The sequence below is a fragment of the Zonotrichia albicollis genome, chromosome 2 (genome assembly GCF_047830755.1).
Source record: "Zonotrichia albicollis isolate bZonAlb1 chromosome 2, bZonAlb1.hap1, whole genome shotgun sequence".
In the NCBI taxonomy this organism is placed as follows: Eukaryota; Metazoa; Chordata; class Aves; order Passeriformes; family Passerellidae; genus Zonotrichia; species Zonotrichia albicollis.
In genome coordinates, this window is record NC_133820.1 from 47,885,977 (window position 1) to 47,911,760 (window position 25,784).

Here is a 25,784-nt window from a genome sequence, read left to right on the forward strand (position 1 = left end):
AATAGCACTGCATCATATTATTTTTTCATACTCATTGGTCAGTTTAAATGTATATTATTAAACAGCAATTTTGAAATTAAGTTTCATGAGTCATGAAATACCATATGGTTGTTTTTTCCACAGTACCCCACTTGTACTTTACAGCTTCTGGAGGACAATTATCTGAGGCTGACCATCTCTGACCTGCTCAAAGAGTTTTCTGGAACAGCTGGGATGTTGCCTGAGGGACCATGTACTGTTACCTAGGCTGAGACCAAAACGCTCAATATGTCTCACCTTCCCTAAACTGTGCAGGTTGTTCTAAAGGAATTACTGGAGCAATTCAATTGTAAAATAGGTGCTAGCAGAAAAAAAAAAATAGGTAGCAGAAAATATAAAAAATGTTATAACAAGTTGAAACAAACTGTCATAAGCTGTTTTTTAATGACTAATTTGTCCGTGTGTTTGTTGATGCAGGCCACAGAAACATTGTTCCGAATGGCAGTAGCAAGAGGAGCTATCACACCTTTAAGACATGGAGAAGTAAGGCTAAATATATCTATTTTTTTGTTTCTTATTTATGTGTGATGTAATGCTTTATTAATACAGTGTTTTATAAATTCCTCGAAGTCATACTGTCTTTAGGTAAGTGGAGAGAGCTGGACTACATATAACTTGTAGACCTACATTCCAGTATTGTTTTAATGGAGAACAGGAACATAAATACTGCCCAGTCAGAAATGAAGTATTTTTGAAAGAATGCTCTATGCTTCTCTTTGCTTCAATCATTACTTAGCCATATGATAGAAGTGGCTCAAGAGAGCCTTTCAGCTGCTTTGCCAAGTGTTGGGTTCCAGTTTTTCACTGAATTTTCTCTATTAAAGATGGTCAAAACTAGAGAAATTCACAGAAGGTCAATATTTGTTACTGGATAGCTGTGGAGGGGTTACTTCATCCTTTGTTCCTTTTGAGAAATAGTAACTTCATGTAATATACAAAGTGTTAACGCATCAATTATTCCAGAGAGGATAAATGTTTTTGAATTTTATGTTGGTCATACACACTTCTGTTTGTGGTGAACTTTTTTTTTCCTTCTTTGTACAGTTTTATATCTGGTAAACATGCTTTTGAACATTGATGATTGAATATCTCCAATATGAGTTGGTGCCATTTATACTTAAGTTGAATTTAATTTAAAAAATGAAATACTTCAGTCAGTCATGTCACTGGAAGTGAAGGATGGTCTGGGCATTGCCACAGCTGGATGCTAGAGTGTGTGGGGGTTTTCAGTGTAAGAAATCTCAGTGTCTTTTCATGGTAATATTGTTTTGATCAAATCCTACTAAGTTTGCAAAAAGTTCTTATCAGAGAGACAGTGTTCAGTCTGGAGTCTTGACCTACACTGACCCTGGAGTCCCAGCTGTGCTGTAAAATGTTCCTTATGCTGATGAGGTTGCCTTAGTCTCTTTTTTGTGACAAAATAATGTATCTCTGATTAGTGTCTGAAGATGTACCTGAGATATCATGTCCTGCCACTGTCTGGAGTTTTAGCTTTTCTGAATATATGGGTCCTCTCTGAATTTTGTGTATTGCTATTTTCTACAGAAGAATGTAATGCCATTTCCAGAAGTGTTAGTTACCTAATGTGTGCATCCTTTCCAAATCCCCTGATTAGGTTTGGTTTTTTTTTTTCCAGTGAGGGGTTCTTAATTTTCTATGTTTTAAAGACCAGGTTGCCCAAAAGGTTAATGTAGTTACCCAGTCAGTGATGTCAATTATAGAAAAAGAAAATTATTGGTTTTCTTAAAGAGTAACTAATTGTACTGTTTGCAAACCAAAATACTGGGACAACTACAGATGTAATGATGTCTGTTGTGAATAATATTAGTGATTTCTGAATCTGATACATCTTCTGTTGAGCCAGTTTAGCTCACTGATAAGGTAGAAAAAAATTAAAATTTTTTCTTCAGGTATTCCTTCTCATTTTTTATCCATTAAACCACCTCAAAGGCTAGAGAGAAGCAGAGGAGAAGCAGTAACAGAAGTGGTAAGAAGATGTTACCATGGTTAGCAAGAAAAGAAGTGTAAGAAAGTCAGCTTCGTGTTGGTGTATGGTGTCCTGTGACACTTTTTCTGAGGTATTCCTGGGGCCTCAGTGGAAATGCAGCTAAGACTAAGCTAGATAATTTATAGATAAAACATGTAGTAATGGTCCAGAATTGACTTTTTGTGTAAGAAGGCAGTGGGAAAAACAAGAAAATACCTTTTTTCTCTCTTGTATTTTTACTGGACTTGATGCAGTAGAAAATGTTTTCTCTCAAGAGAGATATTTTCATTGAATTCCATTGTAATTATAATTCACTTAGTCTGAAAATGAGAAATTACATTATTCAAATGAAGCTAATTTTTCCAGAAGAAACATGTAATTATCAAGTCATACTAAAATTTTTTTTGCTCTTCCAAGAAGTTGCTGGTTGTTTGCACACATTAGTAGAAAGGAAGCCAGAAAAGAAGTTGAATATGAACTAAAGTTGACTGTATTCTGTTTGAGAAGTGTGAATTTGGCAGTGAAAAACAAAACAGAGAAACTTTTTAAATGGAAATTTCAAAATACGGAGGCAGCAATCCAAATGTGCAAAAGTGCTGTTCAACTTTCACATCAGCACTTAAAAATGTAGCACCATTTAAAATTTGAGAGAGGGTAAAACTGTTCACTGCTAGAAAGCAAAAGTCATACCTGTTTGTTTTAAATTAATAAAAAAATGGCATTATTCTTTCTGTACCACTGAACAGATTATTGTGCAAACATTTCTTCTACAGGCAGCACAGTATGCGTTTAAAGCTGTGCATTATGATCCAGTTGTCATCACTAGGTGGATTTATAAGTTGGCAGTTCCTTTTATTTCTCCTTTCAATATTTCCTCATTCATTTGGCCGTTTCAGGTCTTTATGCATATAGAATTTTTATGTTTTTAATTTGTTTTTCTTGAAGAAATTAAAAAATGAGGATGTATAGGTTTGGTCTTTCTACTTTTTCATGTGGTTTATATAATCACTGTTAAGAGTTTGTATAATTATGCTGCCAAAACTAATTATCAAAATTAGGTGCATAGTGCCAAAAATTATTTAACTATGTAATATTAATCATAGAGGTTCCTGAAGAATCTTCTCAGCAGTTATTTTGCTCCTGGGTGGGTTTAAATGTAGTAGCATCTGTGGGAGGGAATCAAACCCAGAAGTAATTCATTCTCAGGATTCAATATGTTGTTGTCTGTGTTAATTAGATATTCCTATCAGTTATTTTGTTGTGGGGGTGGTGCACGAGGCAGACCTCTATTCATTTCTATTACCACTTCTAGCTGATGCCTAAATGATCCAAAAATTGTGGGAGCAGATGTGATCACATCAAATCCCATGGCTGTGCTTCTCTCTGGGAATCTTAATGTGCATTTCATTAATGACACAAGGCTGAGAGCAGTGCTTTTGGGGAGCCCTGACCTGGCACCACCTAGAGAGCCTCTCCAGCTCTCTCTTCTGCTCTGGTCCTCATGCAAGAGGCTCAGGTCTGCTGCCATCAGTTCCTCTCAGTGTTCAGTCTCCTGCAGACAGGCCTGCTGTCTCTGTGGAGCTGGCTGATAGGGCAGCAGTGATGGGGTTGAGGAAACGAGCAGCAAGCGAGTGACAAGAGGAATACAAGGAGGCTCCTGCTTCAGAGGTGACTTTTTCTGCTTTCCAGTGCTGCATTCCTGAAGCCTCTACTGCTGTGTGCCAAGTCCCCAAGGGAAAGCTGTAAGGAGGAGTAAGGGTTGGCAGCAATGGGCTGTGAGGAGTTACTGAGTGCATGGCAGAAGGATGGAATACATTTGGCACAAACTGAGATCAGTTTGGTGACTACACACAGAGAGAACTTCCAGAATTTTACTGGAAATGACCAATTTTATTCACGTTGTGCCAATGATACACCAGAACCAGTGTCATGTAGGCTGTGGATATCTTGTGGAGATGCTGAACAGGAAGGAGAGATCTGGTGAGGACAATGAGCTCACAGGACATTGATGGTCTCAGGCCCTGTAGATGAGGGAAATGGATCCACACAGAGAAGGAGCAGGGGGATAAACTGAGAGGGTGGAAGGCTTAATGGAAAAAATGCATAAAATGCATAGGCTAACAGCCAACAGGTCTAATGGTAGAGTTATGATTCCCAGAGAGCCAGAACTGATACCAGACATGCATGACCTTTGTGGCTGTTAGCATAAAAATGTAAGCTTTTCTAGCCTAAAATGGCTTACTGCTTTGCAGTGCAATACATGCAACTGTTTGCATTGCTATGGCAGTACATACCCGTGCTTGAAAGTGGACTTTGTTGGAAGAAGACAAGTTTTTGCTTTTGTTTAAAGCAGTTTTTAAGAGATTTCACCATTCTGTGTGTTTTCTGTAATTCAGTAATGTGAATTGCAAAGTTTTATGAATTTAGCCCAGATACGTGTAAAATGTAATTTCTGTGGATTTGTGTTCGTAGTTAATACCAGTGATGTGTTTGTGATATAACACTTAACTAAACATTGAACAAGGGGATCAGCAAGGGTCTTTAAAATGTGATTTCTTTAATATTTGTACAAATGAATCCATAACAGTGGGAACAGCAATATGAAGCACTCCTTCGTGCAGCACTGCTTTTTGTTCCACAGATGTACTGAAAGAACCTTGGACAGGAGGGTACATCGTTGAAGTGACATCACTGCCGGCTCAGGTTTTCCTTGCCCTCTTTCTTCACAGCCCACTGTGCCATAGCAGAGTGCAGTGTAGTCTCCTGGAAACTTGCCTGTGGAATTATAGTCATATAGACATGAACCTTTTGTATTATTAACAGAGTCTGTGATGACTTTTTTCATGAGGAGGAACGTCTTGATTTTGCCAATGGAGTGATTCAAGAGAGATATTAGGACACCTGTCATCATATTTAGCTGTGTAATGTGAAGATGACATGGAACTAAGTATTCATTAAATTATAATCTCCTCCACATGAATGATTGTTAGTCTCTTGAATTTTATCCTCTGGGGTTTTTCCTGTCCTGGTTAAGGGTTGTTGGCACACAGAAAACATGTGTGTTTTTTCAATTTAATAGATTGCAAAATGGTGTAAATTTAATTAAACTAAATTGTATTTCTGAATGTTGTGTAAGATCCAAAGTGCCAGTAGGTTTCATTTAATTCGTTTAATTTCTCATATAAAATTACCGCCTTATATTTGAAAGGTATTTGCAAAACTGAAATAAAGGGTTTGGTTGCAGGCAGGTCTGAGTGCCTGTTCATCTAAAGCCCCTTCTCTCTGTCCTAAGAAAATAATGTTTAATTTTTAGCTTTTTCAAAGGAAATGTGTTCAAAAAATTTCAAAATTAAAGTTATCCTATAAGAGTGTTCTGAACCATCAATTAACAGCTCAAATTATTGGCATGCATAGTTATAGCTTTCTCATTAGTGAAATCTATTTCGGAAGTAGTATAGAGCCTGTCTTTTATAACTTATTGTAAAGAAGAAGCAATGGATAAAATGTATCCACAAGAATAGAACTATTTTATAGTCCTTTGGCTTAAGGTTTTGGTTTGGGGCATGTGTGTCAGAAGTATTTTAAAATAGTACTGGGATCTGGAAAATTCTTCTGGCAGGTCACAATGGGTAACAGTTCAAAGGTAATTTAATTGCCAAAGACTGGCATACCTTATCTACGTTATCTGGAAGTAAGTCAAAAGTAAATAATTCTTCTGATTAAATGCAGTGAAAACTAAAGCTTGATTGGAGAGAGAGAGAGAGAGAGAGAGAGGTTGAGAATGCAGTTGAACCCTGGGGAGGGAAACCAGCAGATTGCCTTTGAGGTGTTCCAGTGCCCAGTGTTCCAGTGCTGTTTCTGCCATGTGTTCAGTTGTGTGAAGGTATTATGTGTCTAGCTTGCCCAGGGTTATCCATTTTAAGTGGTCTATGGGTTTTTAATTAATTTTTAGTCATGATGAGGAAGGAAAATTTGTTTTAAAACCATAGTTGAATATGAAGAACTTTTTCTGCTCTTTTAAAATACCATTTGCCGAGAGATAATCTGTTACTTACTAAAAATCATCTCAAGCCTTGACAGAGTATTGATCTGCTCTAAGTAATTTTGAAGTCTTGTGATAGCATTAGTTTTTTAGGGAATATGAAAAATTAATGCACTGTAGGAATCAAGAATTAGCCAGTGTCTGAATGTCCACCATTTTCAATAACACTTTGCAGTGTGAATATATGCATGTCAACTAAATTACTGCTGTATGTATAGTCACAGAATATAGAATGGTTTGGGTTGGAAGGGACCTCGAGGAACCTCTAATTCCATCTCCCCCCCATCATGGGCAGGGATGCCTTTCACTGACCAGCTTGCTCAAAGCCACATCCAGCCTGGCCTTGAACAGTTCCAGGGATGGGGCATCCACAGCTTCTCTGGGCAGCCTGTGCCAGTGCTCACCACCCTCACAGTAAAGAATTTCTTTCTAACATCTTATCCAAATGTTCTCTCAGTTTGAAGCCACTCCCCCTTATCCTATCACTACAGTGCCTGGTGAAGAAACCCCTCTTGGCTTCCCTATAGGCCCCCTTCAGATGCAGGATGGTTGCCATGAAGTCTCCATGCAACATTTTCTTCTCCAGCTACTTTGAAGGATGAGTGTCTTAATTTTAGTGTAAATGTTACTTACATTCAATGATTTTCAGCTAATTAAATATAACATTCCTTTTGTAAAACAGTGTTCTTATTCAATTCGAGTTATTATATGCTTCTTGTCCATGTGTTATACTTAGTAAAGTATTGTTGAAACAAGAAATAATAGTCATATTTGGTAACTTTTAATTGTCCTGTGTGTTAACAGATTGAATAAATCAAAATGCAGTTAGAAATGTCTTTTTTTGGGTTTCTGAAAAAAAGATTAATGTGCCTATAGTCAGTGAGAAAGCTTTTTCCGTTCCATTCCCACCTAAACAATAGTGCTGTGATTCTGCATGCTACTCTATGCTTAAAGACCTGAATTTTCAAACATTTTCCTGTAGGTATAAAACTAGAATAATCCTACTTTTATTAGGCATATGTGTGATTAATATTATATAAAAGATAAAATTTAAATACATTTCTCTTAAGCTGTAGAAAAATCAAATTACAATACCTAGGGTAAGCAGTTCCTGCTTATAAAGGCTAAGGGTTTTATTGTTCTTTACAAAATTTGAAGATGTGGGAAAATACTGTTGATAGGGAAGTTGTCTGCTAGGATTGGGAACCCAAACCAGGGTGTAGTTTTTCAATAGTGTGACATTATTTGGTGGCAGGGGGAAGAGACTCTGGAGCATTTCCATCACATGACAGGTTGTGATCCTTACTGGGTGAGCACAGCTGGCTTTTTTGGACTCTGTAGTATTGGTACTACACTCTAGTGATCTGAAATGATTTCTAATTTAAAAATCTTAGGTGTTCTTCCTTCTTTTAAAAAACTTCTATGCATTTGCTCTGTGAGACCATCCCTGTTCCTAAATAACAGCATGAGAGCAGGAGAACAGTCTAGCCTGAGATATTTAGATACCTTTATGGTTGTTAAGGAAGTTATTGTTTTGGGCAAGATCAAATACTGTTGCTTGCTGTTCAGGAGTAGATACTCAAGAATCAGGAATAGTGGATATTAATGGAAATCAACACTGCTAGATTTCTGTAGTAATAGTCTGCACTGTTTCATTGTAATAACCTATTTTAATATTTTTACAATATTTAATCACTTAGAAAAGATTATATTGTCTATCTTGACTGATATCTCAGTGCAAGGTGATTGTGATGGGTGAAAATCTGGTCTGCCAGCAGCAGGAATGATCGGGTGTATGAACTGCTGGAACAATTCTCCCACTCTGAACCATGAGACCAATCTGTTCCTGGCAGCTACAATTTTATGGAAACTAATTCTTGGTTGATGGAATCAGGTGAAAAATGTATGGTTCTGATTAGCAAAGAGTCTGTAGAGTTTCGTGGTCATGGAGAACGTTCCTCAGGCCATGTGCATGTGTTCAGATGTGTGTGACTATACATATTATTTATGTTACATATTTATTTTCCTATATTAAAAATTATGGGCAATTTTGTTTTTTAAATATACTGTTTTAAAATATTTGTATTATAATTGATAAAATTATAATTATTACATATATTTTTATTATGGTAGAGTCAATATTTAGTTTTATTGTTCTTAAGTTTCAGAAACTCAAGCTTTTAAACCCAACAATCCTCAAAATAATATTTAGTAGAACTAGGTAGCAAAAACTCAAATATGAACCTTTTTTGAAGCACAGTGTTTTCTCTAGGAAATATGTATTATACAAGTGACTGCTTGGATAAAATAATGACCTTTCATTTATAAGTATCCTGCAGAGCTGCAAAAAGTAAACTGGTATCTGCAGTCTGACTAATGGACTGCTCACCACATCACCACATGCAATTAAGCATAAGTGATTTTTCTGCTCAAGACAGCCTCAAGACTGATTTAGCAATGAAACTTAATTACTTCTAGCCCTTAGAGAAAATGGCTCAACAAGGTTGAGGTTGTTGGCAGGGCAGTGTGGGAAAGCTATTGCTGCAATTCCCTTCCCCACTTCTGATTTTCTGTTTGCAGTACTTAAAGCACAGTTAACCTTCAGTTAAGCAAATATTCCCACAAAACCGGTGCATTTTTATTTCTTTCTTTGTTACAAGGCTAAAGAAAAAGATAATGAAATATTGCAGTATTTTAAAAGCAAGGATTCTGATCAAATCCCACTGCTTCAGACTATGGGTGAAGTTATTCTCTGCTAATGGAAATGAAAACTTAAACATTAGTTCTCAAATGCTTAAGTGTTAGTTAACCATTCTGGCCAGAGAAATCTTAAGCTGAAAGATAAAGGTAAATGCATTTGTGCTTCTTGGCAATTCAATATGTTATAAGTAAATTGTTCCTTTATTTTGTACTTAGGTTACAGGACAAAATGCTGAAGGAAATGAACATTACCAAAAAAATGAATCATATTAATAAACTACTTTATACTCAAAATTACTTCATTTGAGTTTTTAGGAATGTGTTATTTTTCAAGGAAACAGGAACTTTAATTCTGTGACTCCAAGGAATACATCTGGAATAACAATTCAGAGGGACATATGGCATCAATTGCCTTATATTTTCCTATATGGGGGTTCTGATTGAAGTAAGAGGGAAAAGTGCTCATTAATTATGTGGGATTAAAAATGCAAATGCTATGCTGTTTTGGATTTATGTGCCCTATTAAAGAACTGTGAGTATGGAAAAGATGTGGAAGCTGAGCAAGGAAAATTTACTTTTCTGGTAGTCAGCTGTGGCAATAACTTGCTTTATTTCTGTAGTATATTTTTCACCTTAACAGCTTTGACTCCCTTACTCTTATCTCTTCATGTAGAGAAATTTCTCATTCACTTCTAATATTGTAATTTACAAAAATATGCAATATTGCAGTTGTAAATTGTTTGATAAATTTCCTCCTTAGTAATGCTCCAGGTCTTTTTCCTGTTAACAGCTATGGACATATTTATCAATGGAAATATTCATGGTAACAAAACAAACACATGCTAAAATATTTGCAGGAGTGTGCAGCATGAGACACTAATTCCCTAGGGCATGTTTAGCACATGCTCTAGTGCTTTACTCAGTGGGAAGTGAATTTAAGAGTGTGTATAGGTCCCCTTGATTTTAACAGTATTTAACCAAACAAGTGACTTAAGCTTTTTGCTAGGCAGGAAATAATAATTTAAGCATGTACTTGAAGGGTTCTTTTTTTAAATTTTACTTTTTTTATCTTAGGTCAGAGCATTGAAAGAGTCATTTGAATCAGCACTATTTTAGCCTTATATTTAGAATCTCTGGAATAGTTACCAACCTTGGCTTATATTTGTTATATTGTGTTATATATATACCATTTTTTTTTTTAAATTTGAGCTTCTCAGGCTAACATTTTCTGGGGTAATGAGGATGGTGCTTCCCATCTGCACCATCGGTTTTCCTCCTTTCATGAAGGAGGAACAAGATCTTTCACAAAATCCATCACTTGACAAAGTAATGAGAGATGGACCAGAGACCTGAATTACAGTGGCACCCACAATGTCTATCAGGAACTCCATGAACTCAGTAAGAGACACTTGCCTTGGACAGTTAACTACCTGAATAAACTTGGGAAGAGGCTGGGAAAAAGTAGAGTATTGACACCTCCTTGAGAGGCTTGGTGTAAGTAAGTGACTGACTGGGAGTCCTACAAGCACATGTGAAAAGTTAGCTTTTGGTCTCTTCATTATATAGCCAAAATGCCACTCCTTATTTTGCAATAGGTCATGCAATAGATGTACTTAATTCCTATAATAAACTAATTAATGGGTTACCTGCAGTGAAAGATGGTGGTCTCCTGCAGTTTTAGGTTCTAGTGGAGATGGATCCAGTGGCTTGGCAGCCTCTGTTCTTTTCAACCATCCAGTGATATGAGGTGATGCTGGCTGCCCTGGAAACCTCATGCTAAAAATTTAGGACTAATAATATTGTTGGGATATAGGATAAATCATACTCTTTGTCTACCTCTTGAATTCTACTGAAGTTTGTAAGCTAAGTTGCACTCCTAATTAGAAAAAAATCTTTTGTTGGATTAACGGTAACAGCTTTGCTGCCTCCTTTTGTTCATGGCTGAAGTGTTTATAGCAAAGGGAGAGATGCATTGTATTCTTTACAGAGCTCCTTTCTGAAAGGTGCTTTGACTCCCTTTCATGTTGGATTTTAAATCTCTGTTATTTGTTTGGAAGAAGAGTTCAACACTTATGTATAGTTTGCTTCTCTGAATTTGCTCTGAGCTGTCATTTTGTGGTCTGTGCAGGATGGAACTGAACAGAGGCAGATGTGGAAATATTTCTTTTCAGTAAGATTATTTTGTACACAATGTACTCCTCTCTGTGGCGTTCAGTACAGCTCATCGGACTTCATGTAAATTTAGGACAAAAATGTAGACAAATAAATTTCCCTGTGTCATCTGCATGTCCTTGAACTCAGTTTCACTTTGGGATGACTGTGTGAAGAGACCATGAGTGGGTACAATTTTCCAGTCATAAGGAAAGTGCTTGGAATTCCTGACATTTGGAAGTGTTCACATATGTTTGATAAAATATGAGGTTTACTTAAAAAAAAAAATCTTTTAAGTTGCTGGAACTCAGAACTTTTATATAATCAGATCTGACCCTGGAGCTGTTTATCAGACTTAAAGAAAGTGCCCTTCACTTCATTTGAATGCTAGCGGTGATGTTTAAAGGAAAGATTGACTAATATATCTTTCCATGTTCTTGGCCACCAAACATCCTTAAGTTCATTCTCTTGTTTCATCTTGAATGACAGAGAGCCATTTAAAAATAACAGCTGGTGACCAATGTGGTCTGGTAGAGGTGGTAGGTATCAAGAAAGAATTCCTGTGTGAGCTGTCTTATTTTCCAAAGCATGTTCTTCCAGCAGTGAACTGTACTTGTGAAACTGACTTAAATGAGTATTTTTTGCACTCCCAATATAAATTATTTCAGTTCCAGTGTATGCAGTTTCTACAAACAGCATTTGGCATCGAGATGCACAAAATATTTTTATTATTTTAATGTATCAATAATACGGGAAATACTGTTCTAGATAGTGGAACTTTGTGTACAAAGGACAGAAATAAAGGTATTTGATTCTGTTGACTAATAAATATTTTGATGTATATTAAAATATCAGTACATGATTTTACAGCTATTAAAGTGCTGCTCAACAATGGACATGGTGACAAATAGCTGGCTATGAAAAGGTTCCTGCCTTGGTCCCTTATCTCAATGCATTTTTATGCCAAAAAATTGACAATTTGAGGTTGCATTACTAATTCTGGAGTGAAAAGTGACACCTGTTTAGCATTTCAAATGCTGTACTTATGTCTGAAGCAAACAGACAGAATTTGGAAGTTCTCTCTTTGCATCTTCACTCTTCCCCATTTTTGTTTTCTCCAGTATTTAACGGTTGGTTTTTTGAAGGTGCTATCCAGACAGTCTTTTCTAATAGTAAGTAGAAAGAGCCTTTCTAGAGCAGATTTTCAGCTTCATCCCTGGAGTGAGAGCTGTGGCAGAAAAATGTGGTTAGAGGGTATCAGTGTTGCTGGAGTGGCACTGGGAGAACTGGGCCAGCCTGTTGAAGAGGGACCCTTTGGACTGGTGTCACCATCTGATCAGAAGACTGTGGGAAAGGTTGTCTGTGAGTTACAACATAATTTCTGTGCTGCCTGCTATTAAGATGTCTTCAGTCCCACAGCTCTGAATGTGAAAGGTTCCCTAAGAAGGGATTTTAGGAGAGCTAAACTTAGACAAAGCTGCTTTTATTGCTGAAATACCTCATTCAGTCATTTTCCCAGTATAGATGAGAGTTCAGATTTGTCTCCATTAATTCCCTCAGGGTATCTTAAAGAATTTTATGCAAGATCTCTAAAAAAGAAAGAATAGTGTTTCTGTTCTTATCTGACATTATATTAAACATTTGAAAATATACACATTAAACATTTGAGGATAGAGTAATGAACCAGAGTTGCTTCAATTTTTCTTTGACCCATTCCTGTATTGTGGGCAGATTATAGTATCAAAATACTGTAGTAAATCACTTAATAATTAAATTCTTTGTTGGTATCTCAGGAGTTTGAAATTCCTTTGGGTTTTCCCACCACCACCTTTGAAGATAAGGCCTGATTTGTCATGTGTTACATGATTCTAAAGTAGTTTCTGCTCAGGTGACCTAGCAAGCAGATAAAAGTGGTGCTGTACTTGGAGGAGAGAAAATACTTTCTAATTTAACCATTTTTTCTTTAATGTCTATAGATTTAGCAGAGTTCTACCCTTTCAGAATATACAAGCCTGTTTATCCAGTTGTGTAAGGCTGTCTTATAATGAATCAAAACCTTTCAGGTGTGAACATTTGTTCTTTAATTGGAAGCAAAAAGTCTTTGCTAAAGATTCAGTACTTATTATAGGTAAGACCTGAGAAACTTCCTAATTTAAATATCAAAGCTTTCCAATGAAAAACACATTTTCAAGAGAACCAGAAGTTAACAGAATTGAATTCTCAAATATTTCTTTTTTATTTTTGAGTTGTTGAATTTTTCTGTTGTTTAATTTTCTGTCTTAGATTTGTTTCTCCTCAAAAGCATAGAGACCTTGGGTCAGACTTATAAAGGCTTCTTACATTAAATCTGCTAGTGTTAAGCCCTCATTCAATTTTAATGTGATGTGTATGTGTTGTGAATTTAATTTTTTGTTTTACGAAGCTGAATGGTAATAAGGGTCTGTGATTTTCCTCCCAACAATATTTTTGTGTGTGCTTCTCCCTTATATGTAATGAGCACTGTATTGGTCAGTGTTTGAAGATGCATTTCATTGCCTCAGTAGTGAAGTAGGAATAGTATGAAACACTGCCAGAAGTTCTGGATGCAATCTGAGAATTGCTTTGATGTTGTGATATTTGTACAGGGGTTCCAAGCTTAGGAACCCGTGCAAGGCTCCATTTAGTTTCTTGGTTTTGCAGTTTAAAGTAAAACTCTTGAACACAAAGGCAGCAACAGAAACCCTCTAGAAACCCTCTAATATATTTTTTGTTTTTAGTTTTTGTTGGTTTTTTTTTTTTTTTTTTTTTTTTTTAACAAAAGGTAGCTTGTAATTAGGGTTGAAAAGGACTCTTAATGGTGTACTAATTTATTCCTCTTCCTTGTCCTGACAGGTTTAATTATTCCTAAGTATCAGTGAATAGACTGATGACTAGCCCAAAATTGACCAGTTCCATTGATGATTGGGCAGTGATAAAATTCTTTCTTCCATTTTGTTTCATCTTTTTTTGTGAGTTGTACTAGTGAATTATTCTTCCTCAGGTAACCTGTGTTTTACTTAATTGCAGATAAGCCAATAAGACATTTCCTTTACTTCTTATGAGTGTTTTTTTAATTTCCCAATCATCATCCTGGCTGCAGTTTAAAGGGTTTAAATCAGCTTTACTGGCTACAATATTTTCTCATAAAGCTAGATTAGAACTTTCTTTCCAACACATTTTTAAAAATTGAAGTAAAATTCCCTCCCTCGCATAATATTTTTTCTTTCCTGGGTTCCTGGCATTTTTTCTAAACTTAAAATAACTCAACATGCTGAACTTTTCCATATTGTCTCCATCAATGTCTCCACTGTTATTTCCTTGTTCCCCTTTGCTTCAGGAAACACATTTTTCATGTCACTCACTGGCAAGGGAGTAGCTAATTTATACAAAGACCAAACCGCCTACCAAAATAATCCTCTTTTATAATTTCCAAAAAAATTACAAATTTTTCTCCTTTTCTGCCTACCTGTCAACCTTTTTTAATGTAGTGTTATATTATGTTTTGTATAGTATAAGAGCTATCCTGTTGTTATCCCACTACTGAGTGATTCATCTCATCTGATAGGTAACTCCTGGTTGTGCTCTGCTTGGGTTGGTTATTTCTCAAGGAATGAGGAAAGATGCAGATGATCAGTTTCACTTTTTCCAGTGGATGAATAGCATAATTCTACAACAGCATTTGATTTATGGCAAGTGATAAGGAGGTGGGGTGCAGAAAAGTGAGGAGGGCATAGTCCTAGCTAAAAGAATGCCAGGAAACCTACTTCTGTGTGAGTGGGTAGAGGAAGAAAACTTACATAATGGGAGAACAAAACAGATTACTATGTGAATCAGAATAATTGATGTATTTTACTGAGTCTTCATGAGCTAGTCTCATGATCAACAGACTTTTGTCCAAGCTCTGTTATCCTTGTAACAGAAGCAACTGATTTGCACAAGACCAGAGCAGCATCAGTGAGTGCAGCAAATGCAGTAAGCTGTGCAAGAGGACAGCCTTGGGTGTCTTCTGAACTCACCTGGTGCTCCAGACTCCCACTTGAAACAGTCTGTACTTGAAAGCTTTGCTATTACTACAGCTGAAATGGAAAAGTAGTGTTTGTTCTGAAAATAGCACTTTCCTCAAAGAGGTGATGCTTTGATATTCAGAAAAAAAAGCCAGAAACCTGATAGAGCATATGGGTGCACACCAAGAATGATGGGAGAAAATACCTCAAAGACACAAACTCATGAACTGAAGTAATAAGCATGCTATATTCCCCTTGGCTGACATCTCAAATATCTTTGTCGTGGTAAAGACTAGATGTTGTTCAGGCCCTGGTCACTGCAGAAACTGGATGCAGAGTCATCAGAAAAGTGGAGTAGAATCACAGAATAATTAAGGTTGGAAAAGACCCCTAAGATTAACTGTAACCTGACACTGCCAGGTCCACCACTAAACTTATGTCCCCAAGTGCCACTTTCACTCATCTTTTAAATCTTCCTAGGGGTGATGGCTCCACCATTTCTCTGAGCATCCTCTTCCAAGGCTTGGCAAACCTTTACATGAATATCTTCTTATTGTAATAGCTAAAACAAACCGCCCTTGTCTACAGCTTTGGGCTTTCCCCTCTTGTTCTATTGCTTGTTCTGTGGGAGAGGAGTCCAACCCAGCTGGGAAGGAAGTTGTTTTTTAATCCTCCCTCCAGAAAGTTTTAAATCTGGAAAGGCTGCTGCTTTTACTTAATGCCTGTTCTCTGTGTGAATCCCTTTGTGCATCTACAGACAGTATCATTTCAAGAAAGATAATATACCCAATTTTATGCTTCAATTTTAAATATGTTGAGGGTTTTTTTCCAACCCAGTATTTCTTTTGTTCTAAATGGAGGCTGAAATTGAGAGTAAGTAGATAATCTAAAGTGACAAAAACATTAATACCTTCAGTTATTATGTGATAGCATAATTTTGATTGCATGAATGAAGTACCTGAAAATTGTTACTTGCAAGATGTTGCTTAAAAAATACTAATGTGAGCACAGTAGTTAATTTTTTTTTACCAGAACTATTATATTTATTTTCTGACTTCCAACCAAATATCAATAGCATAAGTAATCTCTTAACTATTAATCTATTAAATATTGTCCACATTAACACTTTATCTAACTTGGTGTTGCATTTCTACAAGGGGTTTTTTTTCTGTAATTTGATAGCTGAAACTATTGGTTCCTGTTTTACACTGGTATGTACTTGCTTGAGTTTGTGTAACCTGATCTATTTGTCTGAATTTTGGCTGTTCTGGGGCATGTGCTGCCTGCTTGACTCCACTCTGCTTTTGTCTCCCTAGTTTTCACTTCTTTAATGATTCCCTGCAGTCTGTGAACATTAAGGTTCATATGAGGTCAACCATACCTTGTAGATAGTGATAATAGCGCAAATAATGACAAATATGGGGGGGTTACATGGTATTTCCTGTATTTAATTTAGAGGCTAGGGATTTGTGAGCAGCTAGCAAGAATGTTGCATGAAGTTTGGTTTATCTTTAGGTTGAGATTTGAATCTCTGAGTATGCTCCTGTTCCCAACCCCCTTTTGTATTTTGCTTTAAAAAAATCCTGTAAATTGAGCATGTTTAGGGATCTTCTGTCTCTGAGTTTGTCTTTTTTCATGTTTTGTATGTATTGTATTTCTTTACTTTTAGGGCTTTTGTAAAACTGTTTCTATTTAACCACCACCTGAACCAGGGTAGTATGAAAAGGAAACTGGCCCTACTAAGGAGTAATTTTAGTCCCTGATGACAGTGAGAGTGCATGGAGGGAACACTAAATATTTTCTTACAGGTTCCAAAAAGAAGAGATGGCTCTAGGCTACAAATGCCTTTTGCAAAGTAGGAAGTGATGTGTACATGTGAGTGATTTGAAAGCTCAAAAAATTTCTCTCTCTACCAGCTGATGCTAAAAATTAATTTAATATTACTGGTAACAGTGCCAGAAGAGGTAGCAAGGCAGGCAAGTTATTAAAAAAATATCAACAGCAACAACAAAACTCCCTTTTTTCAGCTTTTTAATAAGTCTGTTCTAAATTGTAAGATTATAGGCTTCTGCTTATACTCTGAATGAACAGCTGTTGGAATATAAGGAGCTGGTGGGATCTAAGGAGCTCTTGGTTTCCCCCAGAGAGCCCTTTTTCCATGCAGAGGTGAGTGCAGGGGGCTGTGGTGCTGGGTACTGCTGGGCTGTTGAGGTTGCTATTAAGAAAAAAAAATAAAATTAAATCCTTTTGTTTCTGCCTTGGATTCAGAGAAACTACTAAAATCTCTGAAATCCCTGGAAATTGTGATATAACAGTTTACTCAAAGATTTCAGGAGTATTTGTGAAAGCATTCCCTTAAATATGGAATAATGAAATTTGATGAGATAACCTTATATGTAATTTTCTTTTACCTCAGTTGTCTCTGTTATTAAGTTAGCAGAAAGAAGGCTTTGTTTCAGGATACTTTCACTAAGATATGTTGAAGTCTTCTTTTGGTTGATTGATTTGTTCTTATGTGCTCTATTGGGAAAAAAGGCACATCTAAATGTGATGGATACCCTGATATTATGCACTCTGTCATTTTTCAGAGTAGGATGTGCACTTAAGCTGTTTTACAGGAAAGTCTTTTGAGACTGTTGAGGAAACAGGCCAGAAACATAATTATGCCAAAGCTGCTGACTTTTTAAAAAGAATTTCCAGTGATAATAGGATTTAAACTAAATACAGTTTAATTTCAATTCCATTGCTGCAATTTGCAGGAAGGAAATTTTGAGTTTACATTTTTCTGGGTTTGAATTTGTTAACCCCTTGTGTTAACCATAGTTGTGGCACTTTGTTTAGCTCTTCTTTTCAGCATTAAAGACATAAAAATGATGAAGTTGTAGTTGGAAAGAGAAGATTCTAGTGTTGTATTGCATTTGGATGTTCTTGTTGCTCAGTTATGCTTTTGAGTACAACTAAGCATTTTTTGGTGCAATAGGGAACTGGCCCCACAATTTGTTCTTAGTCCTGTTTTTCTGTAAAAACTTGTCTGGGAGTGGCTGAGAGATGAAAAGATGTTTTCAACTGGTCGTCCCTGAACCCAAGGGTGTTTGGGTTGTTTGATTTACATTATAATCATCCATTGTCTTCGAAGTTTAAATAGTATTTTTTTTTTTGTTTTGAATGTCATTTTATTTCATTAGCTGGGAGTTCATTTACTCACAATGTGGAATACTGTGTTTCTCAGTGATAACGTGGGAAACTTGAATCAGTTTAATGGAGCAAATATTTCATGACCACCTTATGGCTACATTTCACCTTTTGCTGTACTGCTTTCACAGTACCTGTTCTATAATCAAAAAGCCTTTAATTTTGGGATCGTAACAAAAATCATCTGGTCTTCTGCACCATTTGTGGTGCATCTACAGGAGCAGAAGACAGAGAATTAAATTGTTTCCTGAAAGAGTGATGTGTGGAGCCCTGTAATCTTCACTAGCTAAGCTCGCCCGTGTGCTTCAGAGCGATACTTAATAATGAGACAGTTCAAAAGGGCAGCAGGTGTGTTCTGGAGAGCAGGAGGCAATCACCTGAGCTCTTTGCTCTTGTATTTGAAGATATTCCTGTTGAGTCTTTTACACAGTTCATTGAACTGAGTGAACTCATGATGTACTTTCCTTCACTTTTTCTTTTATCACAAAAAATCTTTCTAGAATTCTTGCACTTGTTCTTCATCCTTTTACTGTTAAGCAAATAAGACACTTCTTTCAAATGTACTTGTGTTGTGGCTCCCTGGTGAAGCCAAGGAGACTTGACATTTGTCTAGTGACATTTAGGACTAATTTGGGGCTAAGAATTATTTGAATGTACTATTTGAGGGGAAAAAATAATCTCATAATACTTTGAAAATGTGATGTTTTTGAAGATTCAAATCTAAAGCACTAATTTTACAGGAAAAAATATAATTGATGTTGTATTTTGGAGGAGTAATCAACTGCATTAAATGCAGATATTTCATTAATAAAATTGTTTAAATAATATTCTCTTTTCTCCTGTAGGTAAAAATCATACATATAATAAGCCTTTACATTTTAAAAAATAATTTAAATAAGTTACCTTATTTTTCCATAAACAAAAATTCATTAATTTTTTTCAAGTTATTAATACAGTAAGACATTTTTCATATATAAGTTTTTCTCATGGGATAATTGTTTTGTGCGGCCCTGAAATTTGGAACGTGCATATTAGAAAAGAGTTGAACTCACACATGCTGCATTGTACTATGTGCTCTGCATAGACCTGGTACTTTTACTCAGTGTTAGCTGTGTTTCTGCAGCAAAATCAAATGTGAAACAGTTAAAAAAAGCCACAGTTAGCAGCAGTTCAAACTTTGGTTTAGACATCTTGTTTGTGGTATTGTCTCTAACACTATTTTTAGCCATTAGTTAATGTATTTTATATTTGAAAAAGTGATGATACAGTGCTCCATGGCTCTGAGGTAGAGAATGGAAAAGATATGAGTGAGAGAAAGTGTTGCAAGAAAGATCAGACTTCTCCCTCAGCTTTAGCTGCTGAAAGGTTTTGTCCTTTCAGCTTGTAACTTACACTCAGGAGTGCTTGCTGAGTAGGGAGAGTCTAGATGAAGGAGAGCTCAAAGTAAATCCATAGTCCCTTGGCAAACAGGAGACAATGTGTCTTCCCAGTCATGTAGTATTTGACATTATTTGCCTAAAATAATGAACAACTTGAAATTTTTGCGTAGCTTCCTAAAATGTGCCCAGGAATTTGAAACAACTGGGCGTGGAGACACTGCAGCAGTGTCAAGAGCCTAGTAAATTTAGCTGTGTGATCAGTTACAAATGCAGCTAATCTCCCTATTGTGACCTTTTCAGATTCCCTGTAATTTTCAGGGCACAACACCATAGTCTTGGGCATGGGTCCTGTCTGCACCTACCTCAGTGGATTGCACAGCTGTTTTCTAGAACTGTATTTTCATTAATTTTCACAGTAATGATTAATACTGCTAAATGAAAAGAATCTTTGCAGATGGATTGGTTTAGATCTTGATAACCAGCTCTTTGCTAATTACATGCTTTTCAAGGGTTTAACTCCCTTTATGAAGCTGACTTCTTTCTTTGAGGTGTTTTGTGCCCAGTTGTGACACTATTTGAATGTGTCCTCATTTATATTTTATAAAAGTTACAAAAAATAAAAATCACATTATTACCCACTACCACAGTACTTTTGAAGTTGTCCAAGAGCAGACTCAGGAGATTTGGTATACCAGGTAACCCACATTATCTGCCCTTTTGCTTTTCTTTTCTATCCCCTTTTCCTGCTGGTCTGATACCACTGTGTGGATGCAGTTTGCCATTGGGAATTTTATCCACCATGGTGGATGCTGTGAAAGAGGTAATTTGTGGGTCTGGGACAGTCTTTGTGGTACCCTCCTTCTCCAGCCCCTAGCAGGAGAAGCTGTGTGCAGGCAGCCATCCTCCCTTCCCAGAGGACAGGAAAGGGTGAGAGGTGTGGGTGCAGAGCAGAATATGGCAGGGGTGTAATAGAAATGAAATTGTGACCATTTTAGTTGTTTTGTTATATACCAGTTATAAAATGTTGTATTCTGGTTTTGGATCAGAAACAGAGTAGTACCTCTAGGCATGAATTAACATTCACACCAACTTTTAAATATCTAAGAGAATATTTAAACAATGACCAAAGGGCATAATCTTATGTTAACCTTGTTTCAATTTGCTTATGTGGTTTTGATCTTATTTTTTTCTGTGTTGTGGTGGTAGAAACAATAGCAGAAGGAATAAAAATTAATCTGCCTTCTCAATAGCATTCTCTGCTGGTGCCAAGACATTTTCCTGAACTTGTAGGTTTTGTGTGGAGAAGTGGGTGACAAATCTTCTACCACTAAAGTGATGATTGGTAAAACAAACAAGACAAAATTTTAACTGTTTGGAGAAAGAGAAGCATAATATAATCTATACTGTTGATCTTAAGGTGTAATGAAGTTCTCTAATGGAGGAAGAATGAGTGTTTGCTATTGGTGTGTGGGCCTTTGCTGTGTAATCTTTAAAATTAAGTATTTTAAGTAAAACTCCATTATTTTTCCACTGATTTCTGCATTAGTTTTCAGCTCCTATATCTAAGGTCTTAGTCTATTACAGCTTAATAAGAAGATGGGGAAAGGCACTGTGAGTCAAGCTAGAACAGTTTATAATAGTGCTTCATGAGCTTCTGCACAGCACCTCCTCTTTCCACTCAGTCTCCATGTCGGAGGTGGTTGAAGGACCACCAGAGGGGCTCTTCAAAATGAGCTGTCTCTGAAGCACAGCAATCACCAGCAGCCCGAGCCCCTTCCCTGACTTACTGCGGTGATGTGGATGCTGAGGGAGAAGGAACCTCCAGCAGTGGGATGGAGTAGACATTTGTGGCAAGAACTCAAGTCCTTCTTTTCACATGCCTCAAGGGTATCTGTACTTTCTCAGGAAAATTCACTGGAAGGTAATTCCATGAGCAGCATGAGCTCCTCCATTCAACAGATAACACAATCAGTGCTTTCACCCCCTTCCAGCCAGGTCTGATTCTCTTTCCTTACATGCTCACATAAATGTTACTTTTCAAGAGCCCTTGTTCCCCTAAAGAGCTGACTGTGTCTTATGATGACAGCCAGTGTCAGCTGTACATTGTGGAGGTTCCTATCAGGGGAAATGTGAGAGGCATTTTAGCTTATCAATTTAGCTGTTCCCCCTCCTCACGTTCTCAAGGGGGCTCTTACTTGCAAAGCAATGCATGCAGTTCAGAATGCTAATGAAAACTCTGCCAAAATTGGGGAGAGATACAGGAATGTTAAATGACATCTTATACAAGGTATCAGGATTTACGCACAAGCATAAATAATTATCATCAATTTAAAATATTTTTCCTCAGTTAGTAAACATAAAAATATTGCTGTGTATGTATATATAGAAATAGCGTCTGTGTCTGCTAGTTATACAGCATTTTTAAGAAAAGAAATGCACAGTTTCTGAGCACATTCTTTAATGTGTATTTCTCCTGGCTGCTCCATTGGTTTCCTCAGCCTCTTCTTTGCACGGCCCACAGTCTCAACCAGCAGAACAGAGGGGGCAGCTCTGGGTGTGGGCATATGGGGCAGGAAGCTCTTGAGCCCAAAAGATAACTATTTGTGTGTTGTCAACTTACAATAAATCTGAGCATGCCAGATTTTTAGTAATTTTAAAATTTATCCACCTAACTGACTTTAATTATCAAATGCATATGTAATAGTTAAATGCTTGCAATAGTGGGAAAACTCTGCTTTTTATATCCAAATTATTAAAACAGGTAATTTATTTCTACCTCTTTCACCCTGTCCCTTTACTAGCTTTTAATGCATATCAGAAATTCATCACATTCTGATACTTTTCAGAAATTTCACCAGTATGAGTCATTACTGGATCCAGTGGCTTTCATGGTGCTGCCTTGCAAAGTGTTGTTCTTATACTATGAATGCACGTGCTTCACAGCAACAAAATTATTTCAATACCTCTAAGCTTTTAAAAATGAATAACTTGCAGTTCCTTTTTGGATACTAAGGTAATATCAAACCTTGTAATTCTTCAGTGATTGTGAGCTCTGGAAGAAGAAGAGACAGATAAGCAGAAATTCTCATGGTGGAGATGAAATCTTGGATGATTGTAACATGAGCTAAGCAGTTATGTTCAGAAGCCTAATACAAGACATGTGCATGGACTACTAAGAAAATTTATTGGGTTTTTAGTATTTACTACATTTGTAAAGCTCTTGTAGGATAAGTAACCAGATTTAAATTTCAGCTTACATATGGATTTAATACTTAGAGATGTTAGTGTTTTTTTAGTTTTCATTTGTGGTGTTGTATTTCAAGTATATCACTAATTCTGCCTTTTCAATATAATTTGAACGATTCACAATTAATTCACGTTTATTTGTCAAAATTTTAATGGAGGGAGGTTCAAATCGTGCTGGTTGAATTGACTATATTGTTGTATCAGGCTATGATTTGATCTGGGTGTGGTTTAAGCTGTCTGGCCCTGCCCCTATTCAGTCTTTGAGAGCAGAAAATAGTTGCTTTCAGGTGGATCACATCTAAGATTTGTTCTTCTGTGCATCTCTGTGCCAGAAGAAGACATGTGGAATAATCATCACAAATAGGTGCTGGAGGAGGAGTGATCACTACATACGTTCATTTGCCTGAAAGTACTTTGTAGTTTCACCTCAAGCTGTGTGTGTGGCCCAGCACTGGGCTAACCTGCACAGAGCCTGTGTAGCCATCATGAGGAACATGTCAGGTTGTAGAAGGATCATAGTGACCCAGTCCCAGATTTTTAAATGTGGATTTGAGGTGTAGATTTTTAAATTGAGCTCAGTACACTCCAGTGGTATAACACACAACTTTTGTTTGTGTTGGTGATGAAACTATGGTGTCATTTGGCAACTTCTTTTTTGGTGCTTCAGTCTCTCAAGCCTTGTGCATTCTTGACGGCAGTGGACTTTCCTGAGAATCTTCCAGAAAGGATATTTGGTGGCTCTGTCAATGTATGTTGTAGCTCTGTTTGCTATGGCTTGTAGAATATGAAAAATGGGGGAAGAAACTTGACGAGTGTTTTTTTGAGAAAACAAATGAAGAATGCTGAAATGCTCAGTTATAGATATGCATGTGTATATATATACACACACACAGAGAATTTGTGAACTAGAAAATCAGAGGTTTAGCTTTTTTTTTTATTCATTGCTGTTCTTCTGGGACTGGCAGGTGCTCCTGGTCTTGGCTCAGTTACTGTCTGCATTTGCCAATTGTAATCTTTTAATCGTGATCCAACAACAGTGCTTTAACAAGAATCTATATAATCTTTTGTTTAATAACACATACTCATGTTTCTTTTGATCTTATCAGCCCAGAGATTGCTTCAGACTTGCTGGCAGAAAAGAAATCAGGAACCTCTGACAGCTGAGTGTTGTAGGTGCAGTTGAACTGGCCCTGTGCCCAATAAGTATCTGACAAATTGTTTTCTGCATTTTTATAAAGCCTATCAGTTTTAAAGCAGCAGTAATTTTGCTTCAAAAGTTATTTAATTTCAGTTAGGAAGATAATCATTATGCGGATGACCATGGGTATGACAAGAGTTTTTGCTGTTACTTTTGAGAGCGCGTGCAGTTCTCCCCAGCTGTGCTGCATTTCAATTAGAGGTGGAGATAAGGTCTTACAAAGATTTCCATTTGACAGGATCAGCTAGTGGAAGAAGGTAAAGCATTGCATCCTTTGAAATTACCAGGGTGATGTGGCTCCATTTCAGGATTTCCAATTGGCATATGTCTTTTGGGATTACTAGAAGTTTGAGCTTGGTGAAGGACAGCCAGCATTTTCCCTAAGTCCTTATGTTTTCATACAAAACCAAATAACCCTTTTTCATTGTAAAATATCTTTGTTTTAAAAACTTCATTAATGACATTTCTGTTCAGGAACTGTGTGACTTCTTTAATAAGCATTGGCAACTCTGAGAATGGAATAGCTCACTTTTGCTGGAAGTCAAGTGTTAGTTATGTGCCAGTTTATGAAGCTGCCTTAGGTCTTCTGTGAACTGGTGGTAGCACTATGCAGTGTTGAACTGTAGCTCCAACACTCTGGATGCTTCTACCACTAATAGGACTGATCTGCCCATTTACCTCCTCCTGTCTTCATTCAATAGATTTTGAGTAGCTTCAGTGCTTTTCTTTTTAGTTACTAGGTCTGTGTTCCTTTATCACAGACTTCAGTCCTAGTCTTTATTCTGACTGTAGCAGAGCAGCCTCCAATCAGAGACCTTTTGTACCCCAGGAAATCTGACTATAATGGAAATGATTAAAGAAAGTGCACATAACCTCAGGACTGAGTAAGGTGCGGGAAAAGCCTGAATACACAAGACTCTAGTAGTTTTGATAGTTTTAGCAGTGTTATTTTTTCCTTTCTTTGGGCCAAGATTTTTATCTGGCTGTGAGGGAAGGTCATTTGTGAGCTACTTCTACTGGTGTTACTGGGTCTACTGCTGTGACCAGGGCAAGTGGTAACCACTTTGACCCAGAGCTTTTTGTTTTGTGCTCAGTGCTGGGTACTGCCAGATGTCACTTCCTTTTGCTGACTGTGTGATGGCTGAACTTTCTTGGAAAAAAATAAATACTGGCTTTGCCAGCCAACAGAGATCTGGAAAAAAGTACCTTTTCAGTTTTGTCAGCAAATTTCCTTTTATTTATTATTTTTTATTAAGGTTTAGCATACTAGAGTGAAGTATAATGTAATCAATTAAATTAAAGTACTCACATACCAAATATGCTAACCTGTCCTGGAGCACAAGGATTTTTCCTTGTAACCTACAGGCATCTCTTCATAGATGTTAAAATCTTTAGGGCATATCATTCTCATTAGCAACATGCGGGTTTTCTGCTTGTATCTGTTTCTTCAGCTGGAAAGTTTCAAAATCTGTATTTTGCCAAGTACATTGTGTTGGTCTTCTGTTGTAAATCAAAAAGTAATGGACTCTGCAAGGAAAATCCCAAGTGAGACTTCCTGCTCACTGGAATAGCAGTCTTTTTCACTTAATATTTAGAAATCTATTTCTGTAGCCCTTAGTATTTTTTCTTTTTTTAAAAATATTGTTATTTTAAAAACTAAAATAGGTACTGCACATTGTAATGAAGATATTACAAAAATTCTAGAATGGGGAAAAAGTTAAAAAAGGCTTATTTTGAAAGTAGCTTAGATTTGGGGCACAGTGACAATTTTTCCTCTGCTTCTGCCTTATTTGTGCTATGATAAGGCAGTCTCTGGACTTTCCATGTA

At 36.8% G+C, this 25,784-nt stretch overlaps 1 protein-coding gene across 1 annotated transcript in view; it reads left to right on the forward strand.

Annotated features, from left to right (window-relative positions):
• Positions 1-25,784, forward strand: part of TMEM135 (transmembrane protein 135) — a 154,017-nt gene that overhangs the window by 67,708 nt on the left and 60,525 nt on the right. Inside the window, exon 5 of the mRNA XM_005485784.4 lies at positions 457-522. Within this exon, the coding sequence (XP_005485841.1) occupies positions 457-522 (66 nt within the window). The remainder of the gene's footprint in view (positions 1-456; positions 523-25,784) is intronic.